At 50.4% G+C, this 25,859-nt stretch overlaps 1 protein-coding gene across 1 annotated transcript in view; it reads right to left on the reverse strand.

Annotated features, from left to right (window-relative positions):
- Positions 1-25,859, reverse strand: part of ptprsa (protein tyrosine phosphatase receptor type Sa) — a 151,383-nt gene that overhangs the window by 71,825 nt on the left and 53,699 nt on the right. The window contains 3 exon segments of the mRNA XM_057039508.1: positions 6,734-6,875; positions 8,723-8,868; positions 17,622-17,847. Of these exon segments, the coding sequence (XP_056895488.1) occupies positions 6,734-6,875; positions 8,723-8,868; positions 17,622-17,718 (385 nt within the window). The 5' untranslated portion in view covers positions 17,719-17,847.

Genomic DNA, 25,859 nt, shown 5'->3' on the forward strand with positions numbered 1-25,859 from the left:
GCCTCGTGCAACTTCAGTCGCCTGGGCTGCTGGGCTCATGTATATTCATGACGCCGCTGGTCCAGGTCACATCCCCCTCGCTTTTCTTTATGCATGAGCTGGACCACTCCAAAGGTCATTCCACTGGAAGCGCCTGTCTCCCAAATCTCATTTCTCCGGGACCGTTGGATTCCAGCGCGGCCGCTGATACCAGCGCTGACGATTTCATCACCTTCTGCCGCGTCTTCGGGCCGGTTACAGGACGCGCCGCCTTTATCTCCACTTCTCCTCACGTTGGAGGCTGGGGTCAGATGTTTGTCCAAAGGTTCACGAGGGAACTAAAACAAGATGGCGGGAACCCCTGCGCGGAGGCCGACACCATCCATTTCTCCCCGCTCCCCATGCATCCCCTCTTCCCTCCCTTTGTCTGCCCCCGCCGCTCGAAGTGTTTTCATCCCACAATCACAATCGCTCATCGCGCTCCGAGCTCAAAGGTCGTGAACTCTCCCTTTTGAGGCAGTGAAACCCTTTTTTCCTCCACAAATGGGGGAAGATGGGGCCAGAAAGGCAACGTGATTTGGCCTGGCTACGATTCCATCGAAGAAATATCTTCACAAAGCAGAGAGGTGAAATATTTGTGAGAAAAACAACAACAAAGGGGCCGCTTCCTGGTCAAACCCAACCTATTGATTTGTTGTTTGCGCCCTTCAACGCCAATAACGTCCGTGGAATTTGAGCCGGGCACTTCATGAGCGCCATCACAGAGCAGAACATCTCGACCAACAATACGAAACTCTCCTCCACAAAACCGACAGCCTGAACAGTCAGAGGAAGATCCGACACTCAATCATCCGTGGGTGGAAAGAAATGAAAGAGGGTGCAGGGAGTGCGTGAGGAGCCTCTCACAGGTGTGCACGCAGGACGGAGCAAGTGCTCTCAGAGCAGGTGAGCTCCACGGTGGAAGCACCACTATAAACACATGTATTATTTACTGGGAGGGGGTCGCGAGGGCTGCTGGGGAACGACAGCGGACCCAGAACAAACCAGAGATAAGCATGTGGCAACAACAGAGGGGCATAAGCTCGGAGTGGGCGAACCCGGGGCTTTGCCCGGCTACACTCTCTCTTTCCTCCGCATTTGTGCTGGTGTCATTTGAGGACGCCGTCCTCCGGTCGGCAGACGAGTGTGAGCCTCCAGGGCTGTCCAGGCGAGCAGTCGAGCCCCGATAACATCGAGCACTCAGGTCCGAGTCCTTTTAACCCTGAGCTAACTTTTTTAAAGTGCAACAAAGGCGGCGCATGGAGCTCAGCCAGTTCTCCTGGAGCAAGTCAAAACCGTTCCTTCTTGTGCATAACTTATACCTCTCGGCTGTTCTTTTCAGCTTTTTCTCCCCTGTAACTTTCTTGCTCTTTGTTGTGCATGTGTGAGAGGCGTGGGAGAGGTCAAAGGTCATCTCAGAGGCTGGCTGAAAGGAAGAGGGAGAACAGCCAGATCTGCTGCTGCTACTGCCAAGCTGTCTGTCTGTCTGTCTGTCTCTCTGTCTGTCTGTCTGTCTCTCTGTCTGTCTACCTGTCTACCTGCCTGCCTGTCTATCTGTCTGCCTGCCTGCCTGCCTGCCTGCCTGCCTGCCTGCCCGCCTGTCTCTCTCGTTCGATCTCTCTCTCACACACACAGTAAACTAACTCTTACTTGCTCTCATGTCTCCTATAAATTTTTCATCCAGCCTGACCTGAATTCACCTCTACCTCTAAAATAAACACACTGAAATAAGTATTCAAGCCTTTTACACCGCAACAGCGCAACATTAGCACTACAAAGAGAAAAGACAGAGGGGGAAGGAAGTGACCACAAACAAAACAAGGGCTGAAAAGGAAAAATGGAAATCTACAAACTGACTTTCAGCCCAAAGAATTTTTGTGCTCCCCTTTTCTCGAAAAGTTGGGAGAAAAATGCAGTTTTGGGAGGCCCCGCAGCACGAAAGGGTCATGATCCAGCCCTCGGGGAGCGTTCCAAAACTCCGTGCGCATATTTCTGAGCTTGCTCATTAGGCACGGATGCACACGCACCGAGGAAATGAATAGCTTCCAAATCTTATGGCAACAAAAACACTCCTCAATCCGCATTCTCTTTCTTTTCCTAACTGCTTAATAAAAGCAGAGAGGATCAGAGCTGATGCCGAATCAGTGCAAACGCGTTTTAGAGCTGCATGAATATGGAAATAATTCTTCACAGCAAGATGCTTGATTTCAGATGCAGAGAGATTACAGAGTGTGACAAAGAAATGGCTTGTGGGGAAGCAATTTTCACTTTCCTGCTATTGTTGATTTGTCATTACTGGAGACCACAAATGAAACTGAACTCTAATTAAGATCATTTGTCCAGCCGAAGACCAAATATATTCAACCCCGACACATTATTATCAGATTTCTCCAGGGCACTTCATACGCAAGGCTTCAATAAAAAAAATGGATAGAGCGCAAAGAGAGAGAACAACCGAGAGACGAGACAGTTTGGACATAACGGACAGTGCGTGAGAGGACCCACAACAGGTGGCAGGAGGCGTCTGGAGGCATGGCCATCGGGCAACCGCTCCATTGGTCCATATCCTTTCAACTTTCACTCCTGCTCTCCTTCCAACTCACAGGTGCTCCCACCCCCATCACATCATAGCGCTAACCAACAGCCCCCCCAGCGCTCCTCATCTTATACACCGAATTTGCCGGGCTTGATCTCCTCACTCTCTGCAGGTATCACGACCCAGAATCCCATTAAAATTCACCATTACCTCCCCCTCCGCACGAGTGTAGCCAATTAGCAGACAGCCTGATCAAACAGTACCGCAGGCGCACATCATCCACCCCCCCCCCCCACCCCCCCCCTCCCAGGTGATGTTAGCTGCACCTTCCAACCTGAATTTACAGTATGCTTAAAAATCAGCAAAGGAAATAAAGTGCATTTCAAACAACAAAAGAGCTGAAGTACAGACACGAGAGCTTTCTTCCACCTTCCTGAGGTGGGTTTCACAGACCAGGCAACAGCAGGCGCAATCCAGCCACAGCTAAGGCCGCGCGCGGTTCTTAAATATGAGCGGCGGGATAAAAAACTAAAGAGATAAACCGCTTAAATATTGGCAACGGAAAAAGTGCCGTGGATGGAATCCAGACGAGCAACTTGGCACAGGCGGAGGAACATGAGCGGGGGGAGGCGGAGGAACGGAGCAGAGAGGAAGGCTGAGTTTCACCAGTTCCGCTTGGTTCGGAATGGCCGGAGAAAACCGGCAGAATCTAAGAGGCGGGGTGGATCTGATCCAAAACGCTCATCGCTGCCGCCTCCAAACCAATATTGAACGCTATCGGTGGAGAGCCCTGATCAGAATGGCAATAAAGATATGTGAAATAAAGCCAGGCAACAGGTAAAGCTTTTCCAGCCCAACAACATAATTCCAGACTTAATGGAAGCTCCGGAACTTTGAGACTTTGCGATATTTTGCTTCCCTAACGTGTCGCCTTATGTCTGATGGAAATCCTGCCGCAGACAGATATTATAGTTCCAACCTCTGTCATCAAAATATCCCTTTTTTCTCTCTTTAGGAGGCCTCGAGGGAGAATTTATCAGCAGCAGTAATCACAGGGCTGAAGACTACAGGAGCGTGATAGACGTGCACACAAAGCAAGATAATGCCCCGCCATCTCCTCGCAGCAGCGTGAGCTGACAGCATCCCAGTGGCAACTCTGCCTTCCCACTGACACCATTTGTTTGTCAAAAAGAGGAAGATCCTGAACACACTCACAGGATGAAAAACAACAATGAAAAAGAGCCACAACAGAACCCCCCCAAACCCAGACAGATCTCCAGAGTGGCTCCCTGTCCAAGGACTCCCAGAGGACTGTGTGAAAGTGCTGCCGGAGCCAGATGGCCCCCATCTTAGGTATTCAGCTGAGGCTGCGAAGCACCAGCCAAGGAGGTGTCACAGTCGGCACGTAATGCACCCTGCCACGAACGTGCACGCGCCCGTGCACCAATGCACAGCAAAGACAACAAAGGAGAAAGTGGCGTTGGGTCGCTGTCACGGAACAGATGGAGTTTAAATTCGGTCTGTCTGTCATGTTTTGTCTGAATAAATCCCCTTTATTACTACAAGTATTTACACCTTTCAAGCTTTGCGTGCGTGACTGGAAGAGCGCGCTCGATTGTATATGCATTGGATCTGACAAGAGGTGGTTGTGTTCCTGCCTGATCCTGTTCCTGGGCTGTGTTTCAGCAGGCATCAACGCTAGCAGGGCAGAGTATCCACGTGCGTGCACGTGTGTGAGTGCCATGTTGTGTTCCATACTATTCCAAACCCAGGACGCACTCCTCCGTCCGTCAGGGCAGACGAGTCGGGCAAAGACGGCGTCGCTCCGGTGTGCAGACCTCATTTGTATAATGCTTCTGCATGTCAGGGTCACTTGGCTTTGTTCACCATTTTTAAGGTGCAGTCAATGGAGCTCGTGCACGTGGAGCCACCCCCCCTCTCTCTGCATGTGTGTGTGTGTGTGTCAGGGCTTTCCGGCCAAGTCAACCATCTTTCCGACCCATTTTCTTCCTCTCCAGGTCCCAGAGCCCAACTCCTCTGTCTATGCTGGATGTGTCCCTCGTGCCTTGTCCCATATCCCACAATCCTTTGCCACTGTTCCAACAACCCATGTTCTTGTATTGTCCTCCTCACCTATTCCACGCCTGAACCGTATGTTTCATCTTTGGCCAATTTTTGGTTTCCACATCCTTCATCCATCTTCCCCCTCCTCTGCTCCACTTTCACCTTGTTCTATTGGTGGCTTTTCATCCACTCCCACTCCATTACCAAATGCCCCCCACCCCCCCAAATTCACATTTTTACATTGTTCAGCATATATTTAATCACCTAGATGCTCCATTTTCTATATGCCTACCTACTCTTTCTGTGCAGTAATGGTTTAATGTGGCGCCCCTCATTAACACTACAAAACAAAGAAACCACGCTGCCCTCTGCTCAGCTCGCCCCATCGCTTTCATCACTCTCTCCTCTCACCATCGGCCTCAGCAGGAGAGCTGCTGCCTTCCACTGGCTGGCCTCTAGTGGACCTCTAGAGGAGTTAAAATTGCATGACCTTACATTTTCCTCTCCATCTTGTGGGCAGTAAATAATGGTGTCTGTGTGTTGTTTCAGCTTGTTTCAGTGGTTTTATATTCCGCATAAAACAGATGGTGAACCCTGCTTTTTTTTTTGCTCCAAATGAGGTCCCCCAAATTACTGCACACAGTGTCTGGGTGTTTGTTTCGGAAAATACGAGATGGAAGGTCCCTGAATGCATCGCCAACCTGCTCTAAGCACATTTCATTAAAGTTGACCGCAGGAATGAGATGCACGGATAATCTGGCATGCTAATGTGCACTGACCACTTTGTAATAATCTCATCAATTAAGACAAATTTAAACAGCGTTTGGGATTTTTACACACCCTCACAGTTCTGGCCAATCACAGCTGGGATAAACGCCGAGGCAGGACGTGAATGAAAGGCAAATTTACGCCGTGAAAATTAACATTCAGACAGCAGCTGAGAAGCTGACAACAGTCCAGACACATCAGAGTGACATAAAGCTCAAAAGCGCCAAAAATGTGTCTTTTTTTAAATAATGTTCCACACATGAGATTTTGTCTGTGTTGAGTTTGGGTTCAACCAAGGTTTGCTGGCGTGTCTGGTCTAAAACAGTCAGTAAATCCTGATGCACTGGCAAGTAGCATTCTTTGAAACGTATATCAAGTTTTGGAGGTCATCTGAGGCAATCAATCAGAGGAGGTTGTTGCTAACAATTACTAACCCAGAACGTTGGACCAGGTTTCCAGTCCCTGGTCCAACATCTCTCCCCTCGTACTGTCCCTCTCCCTCTCCCTCTCCCTCTCCCTCTCCCTCTCCCTCTCCCTCTCCCTCTCCCTCTCCCTCTCCCTCTACCTGACCGCCCACTGATCTGTCAGCCAGGAAGGCCTCACTCGAGCGCTGCCAGCCGGGCAGCAATAGCTCAGCTTCATCCAGCCCTGGAAACACGACAGATGGCAGCAAGGGAGAAAAGAAGAGACGACAGAGAAAGAGAGAGAGAGAAAGTGCACGTGCGTGCGTGCGAGGGCAGGAGCAGGTGCAAAGAGAAGAAGTGTGTGACCACCAGCTTTGAAAATGGTGACATCTGTGTTCAAACTAAACCTGCACCTATGGCAACCACTGATCTTATGTTTGCATGTGCACAGTGTGTGTGTGTGTGCTGAACAAATAGAGGTGCAGCTGGTCTATGACAGTTGATTAAATTGATGGATTGTTCAAGCTTCCATCTATTTGTTGTAAGCAGACTCTAATTTAGCTGCACAAAAGACTGAGAAAGCGATTGTGGCCAGTCTGATGTATCTGTTTTATGTATCACTACTGATGTGACCTACATTACATCCCATAATAGGGTTACTGTTATGGGATGCACGCCATTGATTATTTTTGCTACATTCATATAATTGGTTCATATCATGATAATGTATGCACGTATATGCATGTGTGGATATTTTGTTCAATATGGAAGGGAAACAATTCTAATGAATCGAAACTACGTCTCATTAACAATTAAAGGCAAAAGCCGCCTTGTTAATAAGGAGCGCAGCAGCAGCTCCGTGGCCGGGCGCCAGCACCGCCACCACGTCCACGTTAAAGATTTCCTCTCCGGTTGCTCCTCAGCGCTGCTCCTCAGGACTCACCTCGGATGATGGACAGCTTGGCATTGACGGTGATCTCGCCCTCCACGTTCTCGGCCACACACTCGTAGATGTTCTCGTCGCGCGGCGCCCGCAGCGGCTGGATTCTGAGCACGGCGCCGGCGCCCTCGTCGAACTCGATGGTCTGTAGGAGAGACAGCAAGTGTTGCTCCAACAGCTAAAAGGTGTGTGTGTATCATATATCAGATAGGTTCGTTTGACCCCTTTACCCCTCCTGGGGTCACAGGGAGGGTGCACATGGGTGAGGTATGTGAGCATTTGTGGCTCGGTACCTTGCTCAGGGGCACCTCAGCAGTGCTCTGGCACCTCCTCCTGCTACCAGAACACCTCCCATTGGTTTGTCCGCACCGGGACTTGAACCAAGAACCCTCGGCCCAGTTCCTGCCAGCCCCCCACCCCCACCAGCCCTTACTCGTAGTGGATATTTATTGACTAAATAACAGCAAAGCATCCATCTATATGATGGGAGTCAGTGTTTAAAACACGGCCCGTGTTCCATATCAGATCTCATTTAGACTAACTGATCCTGATGTGTAAAACGCCGAGAACAATGCCGCGTGTCTGATAGAACCTGCACCTACTGATGAATTAACTCATTAACTTTAATGGCTCCGCTTAATCAAAATCCATTTTGGCCGGAGTTTCATTAGAAACCGTGGAAACTTTGCGTCCCTCAGCTCTGCGACGTGATGCCGGTGGCTGCGTTCAAAAACCACCACGAGTTTTGAGCACCTTACAAATCAAATTACCGGCGTATATCCTCCGACGAGGAGCCGGCTGAAGTCTGAGGAGGACGGCCGGAACATAAATGACGGCATTCCTGAGCCAGTAACTCCTTACCTTGGATATTGATGGTCACTGACAGTCGCTTTGCCGAGCTAATCTGAGACGAAGCGCCTCAAACTGTCGGCCTCAAACAAAGCTCCCATTTTAAAGGACGTTCCGTCGGAAAGCCGCTCAGACGCAGAGGTCTCGCGGATACAAGTGGGAAGTCTCCGGCAGCCCTGCTGCTTCCCTGCTGTACATCTCTGGGCTAATTAGGCTAAAAATGCCGCTGAGCGTGGCGGCATGATCACAATCAAAGCAGCTGTCGAGAGTTTTTCTAAACGCATCGAAGCCTCTTCAATTCCTTTTTTGGATTTTTTTCTACAAAACGGAGGCAGGGAAGCATCCAATCAGCTGGCCCCGCTCACGCCACTGGCTTTGCTTCTCGCTTAGTATGCAGAAGAGCACGTTCCAATACAACTTGTCTTTTTACTCCGTCCTCCTCCGACACGTCGGCTGTCCTTCTCTTGATGTTGGCTTTTTATTTTATTTTTACCCCGGTCGCCTTTGGGCTGCCTGCGTGCCGCTGACGCTCACAACGGCGGCAACTTTTTAATTAAGAGACACTGAGCATCAATCACGCACGTTTCGAGGCGCCATCTGGGACGTCTGCCACAAACTTACTGAAAACCTCCCCAATAACGTGCAGACGTGTTTATAAAACAACCAGAGCACCGGAGTCAAGCAGGCGACAGCAGCAGCCGGACGCAGCGAGGACGAGGACGGGGACGAGGACGGGGACGAGGACGGGTAACGAGTGTGCTCTCAGTAATTGGACGACTGGACCATGAGGTGGGGCTGCACGTTGCTCCGAGGTTAAAGAAAAGACGGAGTTGTGCTGAACCTTCTCAGAAAGCTGTGGGAGAGCAGAGCTACAAAAACACCCTTTCCAAAAGCTCTCTGAGGGGGACGAGGAAAAAGACTTTGTTGCCAGGCCGTGCTGAAAAGTGTCCAAACTCAAATGGGACTGTGGGGAAGACGAACCAGATCCGAGTTCCTGCTGAAACCTCGCAGGGTCACGAAGAGGGTGCGTGAGTGACTGTATCTACTCTGGATCTCCACCAAAATCCAATTTAAGGCTCATTTACATGCATTTTTTGTCCATTATCGCTGCTTTTTCGTGTATTTATGTGTTAAACAACTCACCTCTATGCGCTGGGAGTTGACCTTCTTGCCTTTCTTGTTCCAGCTCACTTTCGGCTTGGGGTCGCCTGCCGCTTGGCACACAAATGAGACCACGCCCCCCGAGACCCCGATTTGGTCGACGGGAACTTTGGTGAACCGTGGTGGAACTGGGGAGAGGACAGACAAAGAGGAGGACATTAGGACTCGGCAGGAGGAGACGTCCAAGCGTCTGCAGAGATCCCGAAGGCCCGCCGTACTGACGGGATCCGGTCTGACCACAGCGCGTCTTCGGGCAGCAGCGCCGAGCGGAGAATTCGCCAGACATCTGCTTCATCGACGGGACCTGATGCTTTTATTTGTCAGGAAAAGCTCTGAAGCGCTGGGAATACTGGGCCGGGCCGCACGCTGCGGTGTTTGGGATTCGCCGGCCAAGATTCCTCTTTCGCAACCGCGCTCCTTATTATCACTTACAACTTCGACTTCAGACCAAAGGAATGTTGAAAACATGCCTTCCTGGAATGTGGATCCAACCGATTTGGGAACAAATCACGGGGAACAGTGGAGTGCAGAGCAGCACAACACATAAATCTCTGGTGTTTGAGGGAAATCGACCCTTTGGTGTCGACCCGGGTCTTAGTTGGACGCTCGGATGTCTCCGGGATCCTTTGATTTGAGCCGCGCTACGTCAGATCGGCGAGATTTTTGGCGCAGTCGGGCGTTTGCTTCCACCTTTCACGTGGGACATTCCCGACAACAAGCCGAACAGGAAGCAAAAGAAAGTGAGGGGGGAAAAAAGCCCAGCAGAGTCCTGAGGACCTCGTTAAATCTGAGTCATACAGATACAGTATGGAGGAACGATCAAACGGCCAGCGCACAGCCAAATTAATAATTAAGGGACCATGGGCCGACACCCGTCCCCAGGCGCTGCTAAACACATATGAAGGAGAGCTCCTGCATTCATTATCACATAACGAGAGACGGAGAGTGGGAATTTCAGAGAGAACCGAGCAGATTACGCTGAGGCCTGGTTGCAACTGTGCAAACAGATCTGATGCAAATATTACAGTAAAGTCAGTCAATGACTCACGCAGAGACCAGACCGGGACGTCTCACACCCCCGGGGCCACATCCGGCCCCCGCGACTATCCTGGAACAGCCCCTGGATAACCTGCCGCCTCCAGCACGCTGCTTTTATTTTGAAGGAGTGCTGACGCGCACAGTCGGGGCCTCCCCAGCACTTCATCACCAGCTAAAGCTAACGCTAAAGCTAACGCTAAAGCTAACGCTAAAGCTGTTCCGGCACCGCCCGCCTCTATCAGACGCCGTCCACCTTCCTCAGGCTTGCCTGCAGGAGCGTCCTGCTCCTTTCCTGTTTCCACTCAATTTTTTTTTAATACCCCTTTTTCCTCGGAGGTGTTCGGCTCTGGAGGTGCAACGGCGGCGGGGCTTATGAGGTCATTCCCACTGTGCACAGCGCAAGAGCTCTGAATCAGTCTGCTCCCATCATGGAAGTGGAATGGAATTATATATGATCAAACATGGTTCTGAGTGCGGGATATTGAGAGACGCCACGCTGGGCTCGATGAATCAGCCAAAGGGCAGGGATGAAACTCTTTCCACTTTTATAAGAAGTATTAAAGGGTCGTGGAGCCTCCAATCATTTTAATGATGGAGGACATTGATTCCTGGCTGTCTGGTGGCTAAAGGAAACTTTAATGATTCCTGCATCCAACAAATCTTTGGCATCACTGAGTCCCCCTCTGACACAGACTCTCCCCTTGAAGCTGTTGCTTTAATGTAGGCCTCAGAAACGTGCGCTAGCCCTCACATACCGTTTGGAACGTGGTCGCGGGCGCCGTGTTGACAAAAGCAAGGTGACGAACCCCAAACTAGAACAACTCTGGCCACGTCTGTCACGGCCACAGAGACATTAAAAATGCTAATTGGATTAAAGAATAAATCCAAAGGCATCACTGCTCAGCAGCTTCTCCGCTCCGAGCAGGAAGCCTTTTTGATTGGGCCGGCGAAGACGATATTCCCTCGCGGCACCGTACGTGCCCGCTTCTCCCTTTGAAGCTCCACACAAGCGCTTGACCGTGCTGCACGATGGCGGAGCTTCCAGAGGACTTTGATTGGTTTCCTCTGATTCAGCGCGATCGTGCACACCGGCTCCTCGGTTCAGGTTCACCTCCTGGAAGACCTGCGATGTTCTCAGCATATGGCGGATTTACCTGGTGCTCAACGGCGCCTGCAGACGGTTGGAGGACAAACCAAGAAAGAAGTGATGGAGCTGGAGTGTTTTGTAGGGTAGAGTCCCCAGAAGGATATACAAACCCCAGGAAAGAACTGGAGAGGAACCATCTCCTCCAGACAGAGCTCGTCTCTCTCGTCTACGGATTGACGTTAGCTTGGTTAGCAGGGTTTACCTGCCACCACAAACACAGAATGGTTCCACCCGTCTCTCCAGAGCTTCCTGGTCTGGTCCGCTGCCTGAACCAAACCGCCTTAGAAAAATATGAAGCTTTTAAATGGATCAAATCGTGGTTCCAGCCTTTAAATGTAAAAGAGCGCACTCCCAAGTACGTTTTCAAGACTAAAATCTTGATTTGTGTCATTTTCGAAGCCACGAAATTTAGCCAAAAATAAATGCTTTACTTTTTAAATGAAAGTGTCCGAGAGAGAGACAAAGAGAGACGGAGAGAGAGAGAATCTGGTGTAAAAGAGGTGCCCTGGACCCACGGCTACTGCCCACTCTCCACTTAGGAGTGTCTGAAGTTACACACAGTCATCAAATAAAGCTGGAGAATTACAGGTTCCATCCGTGACCGTGCACACCGTGCTGTCTGATTTCACTCTTAAATGATGCTTTTAGCCAGTGGTCGCATCACTTTTCGAGCAGTAGGACCAATATTTCAAAACAACCAAATGATCCTAATTCGCGGGAATCAGCTCTCGGTCTAAGTGGGTATCGGTGGAAATGAATGACGCGAGTTGGTGGCTGAGATTTGGTGGCGTTCTGCTGTGACGCGCCCGTCCCTGCTGCCCCCAGTTACCCACGCATCCAGTAAATGTGGTGTCCTGTTACATGAGATGACATTGAAAAGACTTTGCATCCACTGTGGCCATTAGTAACCTTCCACCGACGGCCCTCTTTATTATCCCCGACAGAGTGAGGTCCAACTCTGCCCAGATAAGCACACAGGCCCCGTCTGTGTGCGCCTGGCAGGGGGACGTGGCCCGAGCTAAAATAACCAGCGACGGGGGCCCGGCTATCTTCACAAGACCCCAAGAATAGAACAGGATCATGCAAACATGACCGCCAAGCGGGGAGGAAGAGGAAAAAAAACCCCACACTGTCCAAACAGGCGCTTGTTTAGCTAATACAGAGCCACCTGCTAGTGTCCAGTACTCCTGTTAGCACTGATAAGACAGGGTACACGGGTCTGTGATTAGAACACGGCAGAGGAAGTGAGGCAGGTGTGGGAATACAAAATGGCTCCATTATAGCACTTTACTGTTGTCGTTTGGTGGGGGGGGGGCTTTTTAAGGGGAATAAAGGGACCCGCTTTATGACTCATACGGTAATTGATGAGGAAAAAAAGCTTCCTGGGCCGTAACTGGGAGACATTATCCTCTGAATTAGTAAAGTGCTGGACAAAATGAGGCATAATGTCCAGAGAAAGGCAGGGGATTCTAAAAAAAAGGCACTTATCCGCCTCGCTGGGAAATAGGTGCGATCCACATCACATGGAGCTCTTTTGAAAGGAGCAGATGCACGACGGCGGATGACACCGACCACTTCTGTCCCTGCCTGGTGTCTGGGCCCGGGACAAAGGCGTTTCGTAGATGGCGTTTAACTTATTTCGCGTGCCCTCATCCCACGCGCTGCCACGTTATCTCAGCAGACACTCGGCGCTCCGACGCTCTTTTTTTTGGGGGGGGGGGTGTTTACAAAGTGGGAGAGAGAAATATCAGCGTCAGCTCGGTAATCAGTCTTCAAGCTAATTTACTGAAGCTAATCTTAGCCAGGATTCCACTCCAACTCACCAACCAAACAACACACACACCTTTGCACTTCCGTCACCGTGGGGACGCCGACATCATGCATTCCAGCTAAATTCCTGACCATAATCCCCAGCGCACGCTGCGGGAGTTTAGTTTAGTGATCTTAATAGAAGCAACGGCTCTAATAATATGAGGGAGTTTGATGTGTGCAGACTCGGGGACGCTAACGCCACCTATGGCGGCTGCCCCTCATTTCCTGTCCCATTGGGTGGCCAGTAAAGGGGAGTTTCTGAGGCTGATGGATTATTTAAAGTCATTGATGATGCAGCAGCTCAGCACTGGCAGTCTGTCTCACACTGTCCACGGTGCGACCCCCCCCCCCACGCATTGTGGCCATCGCTATGGAAACCAAGCTTCTCGGTTTTATTTCACATTTTGTATCACCATTGTGGCGATTTGAGGAAAATTCCCAGTTGTTCTCGGAAAGTTCCCAAACGTGATATTTACCTCTCAGCCATCGACACAGCAGCGCGCTAGCTGGAGGATAAAAGGGTGGAAGCTAATCTCACGGTTCTGAGGGCACGTTTAGGTTAAGTCTCATTTCATATGTAACCTTTAGCACTGTGGTCCAGGCACCAGGGTTAATGGAACAGTTGCTTTACCAATTAAAAGAGAAGGACGGAAGGCTAACTGGGATTTGAACCGGAGAAGCTGGGCTGGGAAGCAGTTGTCAGTTTAATGAGCAACAAAACCCACGTGGCCCTTGACGGATGGGCTAGCCGCTCTCTCCGACTTAACAGTTCAATTTTCTTTTTTCAACATTAGCCTGAAAACAAATAATAACCTCCAGTCCCAAATCTGAACCGCGGCTCTCAAGACAAGACTCGGAATTGTTGAATGACTTCCTGCGGAATTTCTGCCCATCTGCCCAATTATGGAATTTAAGCGTTAGCGCCACGTATGACCAGGAAAACCCAATATTTGCGTACACGCCCTTCTTTGCATCAGAAAGCGCTCTGCCTGCACCGGCTGTGCTCTGAACGTGCACGCGGAGCTCAGGCATCACGCTTCATGGGGGATTCTGTGTACAGGATGTGGGAAAGCAGAATAAAAGGAGTCTCGGAGTGTGCCCAGAGGTGACAAACTCACGCCGTCACAGCAAAGCTGCATTTTAAAACGAGTCGCACACTCATAATCTGTGCAAATTGGTCCCACTGAAACCATTGTTAGCGGCGGAGGAGAAAAGTGGGAGGCGTTCCGTCTCCTTCTTCCCACTGGAAATGAACCGAAGCCTCCGAGAAGCAGGAGACGTCGAGCTTAAGAGTACGTCCCATTTCAAAATGACTATAGAAGACGCGGAAAAGTATTTCATCATCCGATAAAGGAGACGGCATGAAAAAGTTGTGCTAAAACCACAGAAGAGAATTAGGAAATGAATACAAATCAGTCCTGCCTCTTTTCTCTTGACAGGAAAATAAGTGAACGAGGCTTCAAATCCTGCTGGAAAGTCTTTATTTCCTATTATTCCTATTATTTTTTCCTGTGTTGAAATAATTCCAGGTATTAGCCGAATCACAAGCTTCCATCATCCCTTTTTGTTCTGTGCAGCTGGAACATTCAGGCTCAAACGCATCTACATCCTGTTATTTTAGACTGATGGGGGGGGAAAAATCACCGATCCATTGTTAGCGTGCTTTTAAAATCCACGATTCAACCGTATTCATGCATGTGTTGATGACAGGCCGCAGTCGACCTCATTGGCTCGCCGTGGCGATGGACACATTGTCCGCTGAGCGATGTGACGTGTCAAAAAAACAGCCCCGCAACGCGCTAGCTGAGCTAAAACGTGCTAGCTGAGCTAAAACGTGCTAACGTCGCATCAATGCTGAACCAACAAGGAGGAACAGGAGAATAGAGCTCACTGCAACAACATGAAATCAATTAAAAACAAACTTCCCCTCGTATTAGCTCGCACAGACGAGCGTATGTAAAATTGAATTTCGTAGAAAATGACTCATATTAGCTGTAGCGACGAGGAGAGATAAGCAGACGGGAGAAGACAGAGTCGAGTGGAGGCATAAGCGGCGAGGAAGCCAGATGAAGGGAGCACGGACGAGAAAATAACAGCTCCGCTAAGGCGTTTCATTTTTTCCCAATTGGCGGCTTCAAAGGGATATGAATAATTGAACAGCCTCACCCCGTCACTGAGAGGACCGGCCAATTACTATCAGGAATACTTTGCTACGAGTGCCACTACTGAGGACTGGGAAAGGCTGATGGAGGAGGAAAGGATGGGCGGAAAGGTGGGAAACCGGAAAAAGAATCCAGGTTTGAAATTAAAAACAGGGCGTTAGCTTGTGCAGACATAGCAAAACAGGATGTATGACAGGATGCTACATGACAAGATTCAATAGTGGCGTCAATTTATGCTAATATTCAAGCCTTTCTAATTATTTTAGTAATAACATTCCACTCATGTTATTCCTGTGAAGATGAGGTGTCATGCTTTAGTGGTAGTTTCTTCTTCTCCAATATGTCTTTTTAAAGACTAGCAGGAAGAAAACTTCCCAAGTATAGATTTAGGTGGTTCGTTTTGAATCATTTGGTCAACTAGTGTCCCAATATTTCTTCTAAATCACCTAAAACTGGAACGTTCTGAAGCGTTGTAGCATTTATCACATCAGAGGTGAAGAAAAAGGGGCTTCAAACGGAAATCTAAAAACTTCTTGTCTGGCCTGGATTTCCAAGGACGCGATTGGTTCCAAATTGACCCGAAAAGCTTTTTTGAAGGCATTTTCCCTCTAATTTTCCTCTCGTTTGCAACATTTAGATGTGCTTGATTGCTGTTGGCATGGATTTGGTTTCCCTCACTTCGGGAGAAGGTACAAACACCAGACGTCCATAAACCTCTCTGAAGATTAGAGCGTTTTTACACAGGCTGATCCACGCCAGAGTTGATTGATTAAAAACGGGGTGAAATGATGTTTTTGTGGCACTGAGACAAACTTTTCCATCAACGAGAACGTTGTCCTGATGCCTTAAATGTTGCTTCTGAAAGAATCGAAGCCACGGTTGAAATAAACAAGCAGCACTGACCCGTTAGCACGCCGCGCCCGTTAGCACGCCGCGGCGCCTACACATGCACGTTCATTTCCCAGCGCGTTTGACAGAAGCACGCAGGCAAATGTAGGCACAGATGCATCCTGGGAGCTCGGCATTATTACAGCTCAGGTGGCCGCATTTATTGAGGCGTCTTTCTTTTCTCTTTTGATTAAAAACGTCTCCTTCCTGCTTTGATTTATGAGCGTACGTGCAGATAAGAGGGGGGGGGGGGGGGTGACATCATGCTTCCAGCCGGGCCTTTTCTCCTCCGTGGACGCGCTCGGGCTCCTCCGCCCGGTCGGACCGCCTTGTAATGACACCAACGCGCCATTTTGGCGAGAGTGGCGAGATTAAGTGCGCAGGTGTGACGGACGATCCGGGAGAGAGAGGAGATAATGAGCGTTGTGAAGTGTGTGTGTGGCGAGGTGCAACGAGCCAGAGAGACGTGGAAACAGCGACGGCTGAGCAGAACCGCTCATGTTCTCCTCCTAATTCTGCGTTTGGGAGCTGAGCACCTGCACGTGGAGAGCAGCGTGAACCCTCCTGACGTAGCGGCGGCGAGCGGAACGCAAAACACAGCGATCCGAGGACGAGAACAAAGCCGAGAACAAAGCCAAGAACAAAGCCGAGAACAAAGCCGAGTGTTTGCATCCCACAGACGGCAATTTCAGATGTTTGCAGCCAGCTGAGCTGAAAGACTCCAGGATCAGGAGAGGAACCAGGGCCCCTGGGGGGGCTGGAGCCCCGGGATCAACCGAACCACACAGAGGACAAAGTCCTCCTCCCCACTCCTCCTCCTCCCTTCTCCCCACTCCTCCTGCTCCCTTCTCCTCACTCCTCCCCCTCTTCCTCCTCCTCCTCTTCCTCTTCCTCCCCTCTCCTCCTCCTCCTCCCTTCTCCTCTCTCCCCCTCCTCGTTCCTCCTTCTCCTCTCCTCACTCCTCCTCTTCCTCCCCTCTTCTCCTCTCTCCTCCCCACTCCTCCTCCTCCTCCTCTTCCTCCTCCCCACTCCTCCTCTTCCTCCTTCCTCCTCCTCTCTCCTCCTCCTCCTCTCCTCCTCCTCCTCTCCTCCTCCTCTCCTCCTCCCCACTCCTCCTCCTCTCCTCCTCCTCTTCCTCCTCTCTTCTCCTCTCTCCTCCTCCTCTTCCTCCTCCCCACTCCTCCTCCCTTCTCCTCCTTCCTCCCCCCTCCCCTCTCTTCCTTCCTCCTCCTCCTCCTCTTCCTCCTCCTCCTCCTCCCCTCCTCCTCCTCCTCCTCCCCTCTCCTCCTCCTCCTCCTCCCCCTCCTCCTCCTCCCCTCTCCTCCTCCTCACTCCTCCTCTTCCTCCTCCTCCCCCTCCTCCTCCTCCTCCTCCTTCTCCTCTCCTCCTCCTCTTCCTCCCCCCTCCTCCCCTCCTCCTCCTCCCCCCCCTTCTCCCCACTCCTCCTCCTCCTCCTTGTATCGCTCTGCAGAGCCTCCTCATTGTCGGGGCTCCTAAAGCTGTGCTGAGCTCATCTTAACAGGGAAATGGTGCAGAACAAATCCTGAGCAGGAGTTGATGGGATGGGATAAGAGAGTGCTGATGTTCTCCATCACCAGAGAATTTAACGGGGGGGGGGGGTTGGGACTTCTACAGAGAAGAAGTGAGTCTGGAACATAAATGCTTCTAGAAAACTGCTGCCCCCCCCCTTCATTCTAAAATGGCTGACTAAGAAAAAAGCCAACATTGGACGAAACCGCGCTTGACTTTAAGCGCGCTGAGCAGTCCAGTGAAGTCCCCCCCCCCCCCACACACACACACACTGACCACAAAACGGCGGCGGGCTCATACTCACGTAAGGCGTAGGACCCGGTGAGCAGCAGGGACAGCAGCAGAGAGGTCACGGGCAGCCGGAGCGGCAAGGAAAGGTGATGGACGCTGCCGGCGGCCATGTTGGCTCCAGGCGGGAGGTGGGAGGGGCCGGGGAAGGGCGGGGCGGGGCCGAACTTCGGCCGGGCCGGAGAGCCGAGGCCTCAACTGCTCGGGTTCAGCTGAGGGATTCACACAGGCGGCCGGACTCTCTGCAAAACAAACCAAAAAGTGGATGTTAGGCACATTCCATCATTTGGAATGTGAATTACTGACAGCGAGAGCAGCACTGGTGGAAGGACGAGTGAGTGTGTGACAGCATCACACACCTCCTCATGAACAGAGAGACGCTCTTCTCCCTAAACCATCACCTCTTTTCTTTATTTGTCTTCTCCTGCCTAATTAGACGCCCAATGATCTCCTTGGCACCGTCTCTTTGTTTAGGAGCAACTGCTGTTAATCCTCTAAGCGCACACACACACACACACACACACACACACACACACACACACACACACACACACACACACACACACACGTTTTCACATATTTCTGTGATTTGCTTCACACACACCCTCCTCATTCACACAGGTAAACCTTCATCGAGGTCGTGCTCGCCCCAAACCGTCCCGGCCATCAACACTGACTGGCCCGTCCTGAACGTGCGCGGCCGTACGGGACAAGCGGCGTCTCGTCGACGCCCGCGGCGGCCCATCGGGGTCGTTTCAAACCCCCCTACCCCCGCTGCCTTCGCCATCTGTGTTTTGTGTCTTCACCCGCAACGTTTCAGCCACCCTTCATCTGCCGCCCGCCCGCTGACACCCAACAAAGGCGCGGCGCCCGATAATAGGTGCATTGTGGGAGGAGTCTTAAGGGAAAAAGAGGCTGTTGCTGAAGGTCAGTTCATCTTTCATCACAACCACAAAGGCGCTCGTCCAACATGTGTCTGATAATCTGTCCTCTTTTTTCTTCTCCCGTCCTGGAGAGCAGGTCAAGGGAACGCGAGGAGGGAGACGGACACAAAGGGTGAAAGGGTGGGCGGGCGCGCGGCGCTCTGACAGACGCCCTGAATGTAGAGACGGTAAATGCTTCTGTAGGCAGAGCGAATCCCACGGCGCCCGCTGGGAATCGCTCACAACCTTCATGGGAACGCGCCGGTTGCTGGGGTTGCGATTTGTGGCCCTCCCACGGGGCCGCGGCGTTTTATCTCCACCTTTGGCCGCCGTACAAACTTCACAACACAATTACGGCGGCTATTGTTGCTGAATGTCCTCGCGGCGTGTAACCTAAGGCCGCGCGTGGGCGCCAGCACCGTCACCAGGCTTGTTCTCTTTAAACGAGTATGTAAACTGAGACGGAGGCGCGTGTCATCCTGACTACGGTGTAAAGGCGACGCACAGCGGCGCCGGCGTGCGTCGTGGTAACGCAAACACGCTGTCATTTGTGTTGAATGGAGCGCGTGCTGGAGCACATCAACACATCACCGGCTCATTTAAGGCTTCGCTGGACGCTCGTCTCGGTAGAATTCTGACAAATAAAACCTGGATTTGACTCGTTTATATTTAGATAATATCCTGACGCCAGGCCTCTACATCGGCAGGACGATGGTTGGCGGTCTGGGACTATCAGGGATTCCGACTTTGACATGGTCAAACTCGGAATGCAGCTGATTCCCTGTGCAATATTGATACTAATGCGCTTGATGAGTGAGCCTGAGAGGCAGAGAGGGCCGACGAGACGCCAATTTGTGCCTCAAATGAGAGCAAGAGGCGTCGTGAAGCCGCACAACAATAACGGGAGTGTACTGTACGTTCACACGCACAATCGCGCACACAGACGCAGAAAAAGTGTGAAATTGGATTCCGCGTGAAAGAGAAAACAATCACTGGAGGGAGCAAATGAATAATTGTTTTATTAAACAAGTCATTTAACTCTGTGGAAAGTTAAAAAGACTTCAATTTGTTGAGTGTTTGTCGTTTTGGGGGTTTTTTTTCCAATTCAAATGCACAAACACGCTGTGTGTTTATCTCTGATCCCACAAATATCCCATCCTGGATCACGCGTCCTGCATTTGTGGACGGGACAACATTAAAGGCGGCGTGACGGCGCTGTGGCGCCGTTAAAGACGCCCTTTCATAATGAGCGATGACCCTGAGACGCCCAGAACAACAGCTGCCATGTGACCACAGCTCCAGCACGGATCCCACTCAGGACAGCGGCACGCCTTCGGAATCCTCAGAAGGTGGAAAAGAAATAAATACACGACTAAAAGAATCTCCTCTGAAGTGATTAGCGTTCCAAGATTAATGGGTAATTATTGTTATAAAAACCAATTTCCTGGATATTTGACTGTAAATTTAATCAAGAACCCAAAACAGGCCTTTCTTCCCCCTTATTTTAAAGCAATAAAACATTTAAAATCCCCAAACAACCGACTGTTTAATGGCTGATTGTCAATGTTTGGAGTTGGATCAAAACCATTTAAGCTCTTTCTTTGCCATTTAACTTCAAACTGAGACGTCTCTCTTTTCTCTCTGCTTTACTTAGTTCCGTTAAGGAGGATGAATATTAGCAGGATTTAACTTCACATGTGAACTCAACGTCCACCCACGAAGTCAGTTTTCAGTCTTAAGGCCACGTGGAATAATTCCAGGTCCAGGACTGAGCGATTAACTGAGTTTGAAACCCACAAAAGCTGCAATTAATTCTATCCCGACCCAGCGGACTCTGTAGATACGCTAATGAATAATTAAGATCTAATATAATCCATCATTGGGCCGATACAGCTGGAGGCTACATTTACAGTTGGGCATATATTCATCGCTCCATAAGTAAAGGGATATCAGAACTGGGTCATTTATTCCTTACATACCTACGTGCACACATTCTGTACATTTTCCCGCCAAACTAGCGGCGCCGTCGTAGCACCGACAGCTCACGTTTGGGAAAGCTCGGATGCGAACCCGTAAAACTTCCAACCACATCTGCTGTGGGCCCTCCAATATTGCTTAAAGATGCAAATCTTGCTGTATATCTCTGCTGTTCCTGTATTTATGAGTGCATGTATGCATTTATGTGCTCATCAGATGGGCTTATTAGGTGCGCTTATTTATGAGAGCATAAACATGCAGATGCAGCGCTCAGCAGTTTCTATTTGTGTTCTCACGGGGTGCGGCCAGAGTTTATAGTCCCGCGTACGAAATTTAGTGTCTCGCTCCGACTTCCTTGTACTCGGAGATTTCATCTGCGCATCATCGCCCGCGGAGTGATTACACGAGTCGGGGGGACAAGTTTGGCACCTCTGGACCCCAAAGAAGAAAATAATAATATAATAATGTAATGAATCTTAGGAAACAGTGTTGCTGATTAGAACTGGATTTCTGTTAGGAAAGAAGCTGAAAACATCGTCTCCACAGCAACCGCCCCCATTAGGTGCTAAAAGGCATTTTGAATCTGCATCCATCCGTCTGTAAAATTAAAGGGGGGGTATTTATACATGTATGGGTGGAGAGGAAGGTATGCTTGGCATTTAAATATATACCATTGATCAGACTCAGCATCCTTCAAAGCCGTCATCGGCGTATTTTCCTCCACCACCACCCCTCCCCACCCCCCCGCCCTGGAATTCATGCATACTAAACTCCTGCTTGCATTGCAGATGTTTGGTGGGGAATCACATGGATTTGCATGGTCCTGCCGGACCATTATGCAAATGTCCCCGTGCGTACCTACCTGCCATCCTCGCTCCTCGCCGGCCTGAAAGATTTACATCGTAGGAATTGGAAACATGGTGCGCTTGTCAGGAAACGTGAGCCGGCGCGGATACACGCTCATGCTAGCTTGGCGAGGCGTTCAAAACTGTAGGAATAATATGTATTTAGCTCGCGCTTACGTGACAGGCGGCAGAGGATTGAGTCATCGGTGTTGCTTCTCCAAAGATTTTAAATTAAAATAGAAATATCTGTAGTTTTTTGCGACCCTGTAAATGATTTACGTGCTGCTAACGCACTTTTATGTCCCCATAACGATGCTGTGACCTCATTAGGAGACACAAAATTCTCTCCCGTGGCAACCGCTCCATGGCGTTGCTTTCCCGCGAGTCTTTTTCAACCTCCCAGACGTGGAGACGGTACCTGACACCAACACTGTTTTGGTCCTCTGTCATCCCTTGAGGCTCACCCAGACCCCTGAGAACACACGGGTCCCATGAGCTTTGTTTTGGAGCACAGCAGCAGCTGAACGGCACTAGGATCTCTCTCTAATCTAAAAGTGTCCAGCTTTTCTTACGAATCAAGCGTTCGGATCAGGCGACTGTGGCCCCAGGATGGTTGTATTTAAAGCTCAAAAACATCTGATCAATGTTGTCCATAAAGAAGCACGGGAAAAAAATGCTGCGTTCACTGACAAAAAGAGCAATTTATCAGACGAGTTGCTCAGGAAAGGAGTTAGACATCTTAAGGCTCCTCTGTCCAATAAAGACAGCAGATTTGGGGGATGTTAGCTGAGATTCACCTTTGTCGAGGTTGAGTGCACCGTGGCGAGCCTGGGGGGGCCACGTGGCGGCGGCCCGCTGATTGGAAGCTGTGAGGTATAGACAGGCAGCTGACCCCTGAAATGTCGACTTTATTGCACGGCCGTTTTGTTTACCACCGCGGGAGAACAAACTATATCAGTCCCGCGTAACCTCAACACTCGTCAGGGGAAAACACACACTGGCTACGAACTGGCACGGATCCGAAGAGTCAGTGAGTCCAGGTGGGACTCTGATGTGATCACAAAAGGTCTGCAAAGATCTTCACCCCATACGCACAAGGGTGGTTTAATTACGGGACACTGAGAGATGCTAGGTGCCATTAGCAATGACGGGTTGGAGCGTGTATGCACAAGAGAGCGTTACGCTAGTTTCTTACAGAGAGAACGGGACACCTGTCGGAGTTTGGAGCTCTTGTGGGGGGGGTCAAAAGGATTTCAAATTACCAAGGAGGCAGCGGGGAAGCAAGAATCTGGTGCACCGGGTTTGTTTCCAGCATATGGCAGCGCTGGAGTTCAACACAAACACCGATATTTGCATCGACAAAATGTCAACATCCTGGCAACAAACACACACACACACACACACACACACACACACACACACACACACACACCACACACACACACACACACACACACACACACACACACACACAGCCGCAGCTCCATTCAGAAGACAGGTCCTCGGTGAAGACCACCGTGGTCCGAACCTGACCGGGCTGTTCGGGGTTTTGGGTTCTGCGTCTGCAGCTGTCAATCATGCTGTGTTGCAACGCACAGACAGATGGCGAGGTCGACCCACGTCTGCCTGTTCGTCTTCCCGTCACTGCAGCAAGAACTGGAAACGCGGAAGTCTGGGAAGTGCAGCTGGGTTTGACGTCTGTTTTGTTTTGCCTTTTTTTTTTATCTGAGAGCACAATTATGTGAGCAACAAAAGATGACAACCGTGAAACATGACAAAACAAGGTGTCTGGTGACAGCTCTGTCACGTGAACGTCAGAACCGTTAGCAGGCTACAAGCTAATGCTATAAAAGGCCGACAGGGCACACGTGACAATCCTGCTGGTGGACTTTTGCTGATGACTTTCTCCTTTTAGATTAATAAATGACAGGACCAGGCCAAGAAAATGCCAGTTTCATAATCAATGGAATGAACAAAGTTCTGTTTGAAGTTTCTCTGTGTGAAGCAGAAGGACCCCTTTGTTCCGAGACCAAATATGGGGGCTCAATGCGTCCCGTGTGGCCTGCAGGATTTGCCAGATGCCGCCTGGGCGGCTGTGGGAGCCAATGAAAGGTATCACTGGGCGGCAACAATGCAGCGCGATCCATATTAATGGCTTTCTGGGCAGACAGTTCTAGAAACACAGAGCTAGCGCTGTTGTCGTCCTTACGTTCCTCCCACCAGTCAGAACAAAGGCCTGATTTTGGTGGCAGACACAAGCTTATTGTGCACGACGGACACGAGCAGATGAACGACGATAACGGGAACAGTGTCGACGCGGCAACTCTGTAAATACGACGACACGTGAGTGTTACGCGTGTCGTTTTGCATGTTCCATTCACACAAACGCGCCCTTCCACCGCCATCATACAGCCTCACCCCCCACCACCACCCCCCCCCACACAGCTGCACGTCACCTTGACACTGCATCCAGTTGAAAACGAGTCCCGGTGGGCTTAAAGAGGCCTTCGGCATTTGGGAAAGGGCGTTAGGGATGGGAGGTGGCGGGGGGTCAAAGGTCAGAGGTTAGACAGCTGGTAAACGCCTTTAAATCTTTTTTCTCCTTTCTTTTGAACCCAACACATTCCTTCACAGCAGGGTCCTGCTAACTATAGCCAACTATCAATGCCGCCGTGCACATGTGAGCTTCTGGGGGCCTTTTTCTCTTATTCCTGCTCTGGAACGCACGCGGTTGCAATTTTCGGAGACCAACGAAGACAAACACTAATTTATTCCACCGCATTTATAAGAGCATCCGGACGGGTGGGTGGTGGGTGGATGCCGGGTTTGTTTGTTTTTTCCTGTGTGCAGTACCCACGCTGATTTTAAGTGGCGGCAGATTGTGTGTGAGTGTGTGAGTGTGTGTTGGGGGGGGCTTTTAGTGCTGAAGCTAATGCATGAACAAGACCCCCTTTCTGCTCACCTCACTGTCTTCTCTGCTGCTTCCTGCCACACGGCCTGGAGACCATAGAGAGCAACCTCGATCATCACGCTAACGAATCAGAAAAGCGCTGCCTGCTAACACCCTTTATTCTTTCCCCAGTCGGCCACCGTCAAATAAAAAGACTGAGCAGAAAAATTAGGACCAAATATAAACTGCTAAAGCGTAAATATAACCAACACCTGTTTACCCCCCCCCCAATCTGAGAAGTACAATCTGATTGCGCAACGACACAGGAAACACTCCACTTTCCCCTGAACGTGAGCAGCCGACGCGGCGGCGTGGAGCCTGAGTAGGTGTGTGATAGAATAGTAACGCTCTGCTGCTTCTTTGAACTTTGGAGGCGTCCGGTTTTATCACTAAAAGAAGGATAAATGGGTTTTAAGCACGTCTTTGCTACCACAGGCTTGACTTAATTCCCCCCCACCCCCGAACGCGCCCTCCTTCATCGGCAAACACACGACGAGCTGCAGCAGGTGAACACCGGAGCATCTGATGAGGAAGCACGAGCTCGGCGTGTCGCAGGTGGCGGGATGGATGAAGGAAGCCTAACAGACTTAAAGGAGACAGACGAACATCCCATATTATCCCCAGACAGCTCCACAGCCGTCAGCTCCAGTGATCTGGAGAACAATGGCTACTCAGAGAGAGTGTTTTGGAGAGTTCACACTCCAGAGGCTCTGAGCGCTCCACACTCGGCTCAAGAGCACTCGGGCTGCGATGGCAGGGACTGGAACTCCTGCTGCCCTTGAATCAGCCGCTCCTGACTCGCACAGTTGAACCTCCTGACGAGAGTTAACCCAGACACTTTAGTTAGCCGGCCGGGGACAATCAAGCGAATCTGAGCTAAGAACTCCTTAAACGCACCGCTCTCCCCTGTAATCCACCTCTAGATTACCATGTTTTTACAGCATCATCCGTAACCAGATTTTACATCTGTCGCAGCTTCTCGCCGGGCCTCGGGGCAGATTTTCTGCTCTTCCGGGACCCATCCGAAAGGGTTTGACTCGGATTTAGACTCTTGGTTTTGGCTACTGGTGTCAACCGCGATGTTCTGGGGGGATTTTTGGCCAGCCTGGATTACAGCACCTTTAGCCTCCTCATCTTGTGGAACTTCCTGGAGGAAGCATTAGATGATAAACACAAAGCGAGGAGAGGTGCCAAGTTCCCATGAGAAGGCTCCGTGGTTTAGAACACACCCTGGAGCCATTATCCATGGTGCTGCGGTCTTTGCCAAGGATTCACCATCACTGGCCAACTATCTGCTTTTTATAGTGAATCTTAGGAGGAAGCGCTGCCGTCTCTTCTCGTTCCGCATGTGCGGCTTTCACTCATCTTCTGTCTCTTTGCTTTTTCTTTTTTACTAAATAAGCTGGAAAGAGTTTTGGAGGCAACACAAAGGCAAAAGAAACTGATTAAATTCTGCATTATCTCAGGGGGTCATATTAATTCAATAACTACCAGGACGTTACGGCTTTATAAGACAATTACACAAATACGAACAATGGAATGTGATTTACTGGATCCTT

This window comes from Takifugu flavidus, chromosome 7, assembly GCF_003711565.1.
Source record: "Takifugu flavidus isolate HTHZ2018 chromosome 7, ASM371156v2, whole genome shotgun sequence".
Classification (NCBI taxonomy): Eukaryota; Metazoa; Chordata; class Actinopteri; order Tetraodontiformes; family Tetraodontidae; genus Takifugu; species Takifugu flavidus.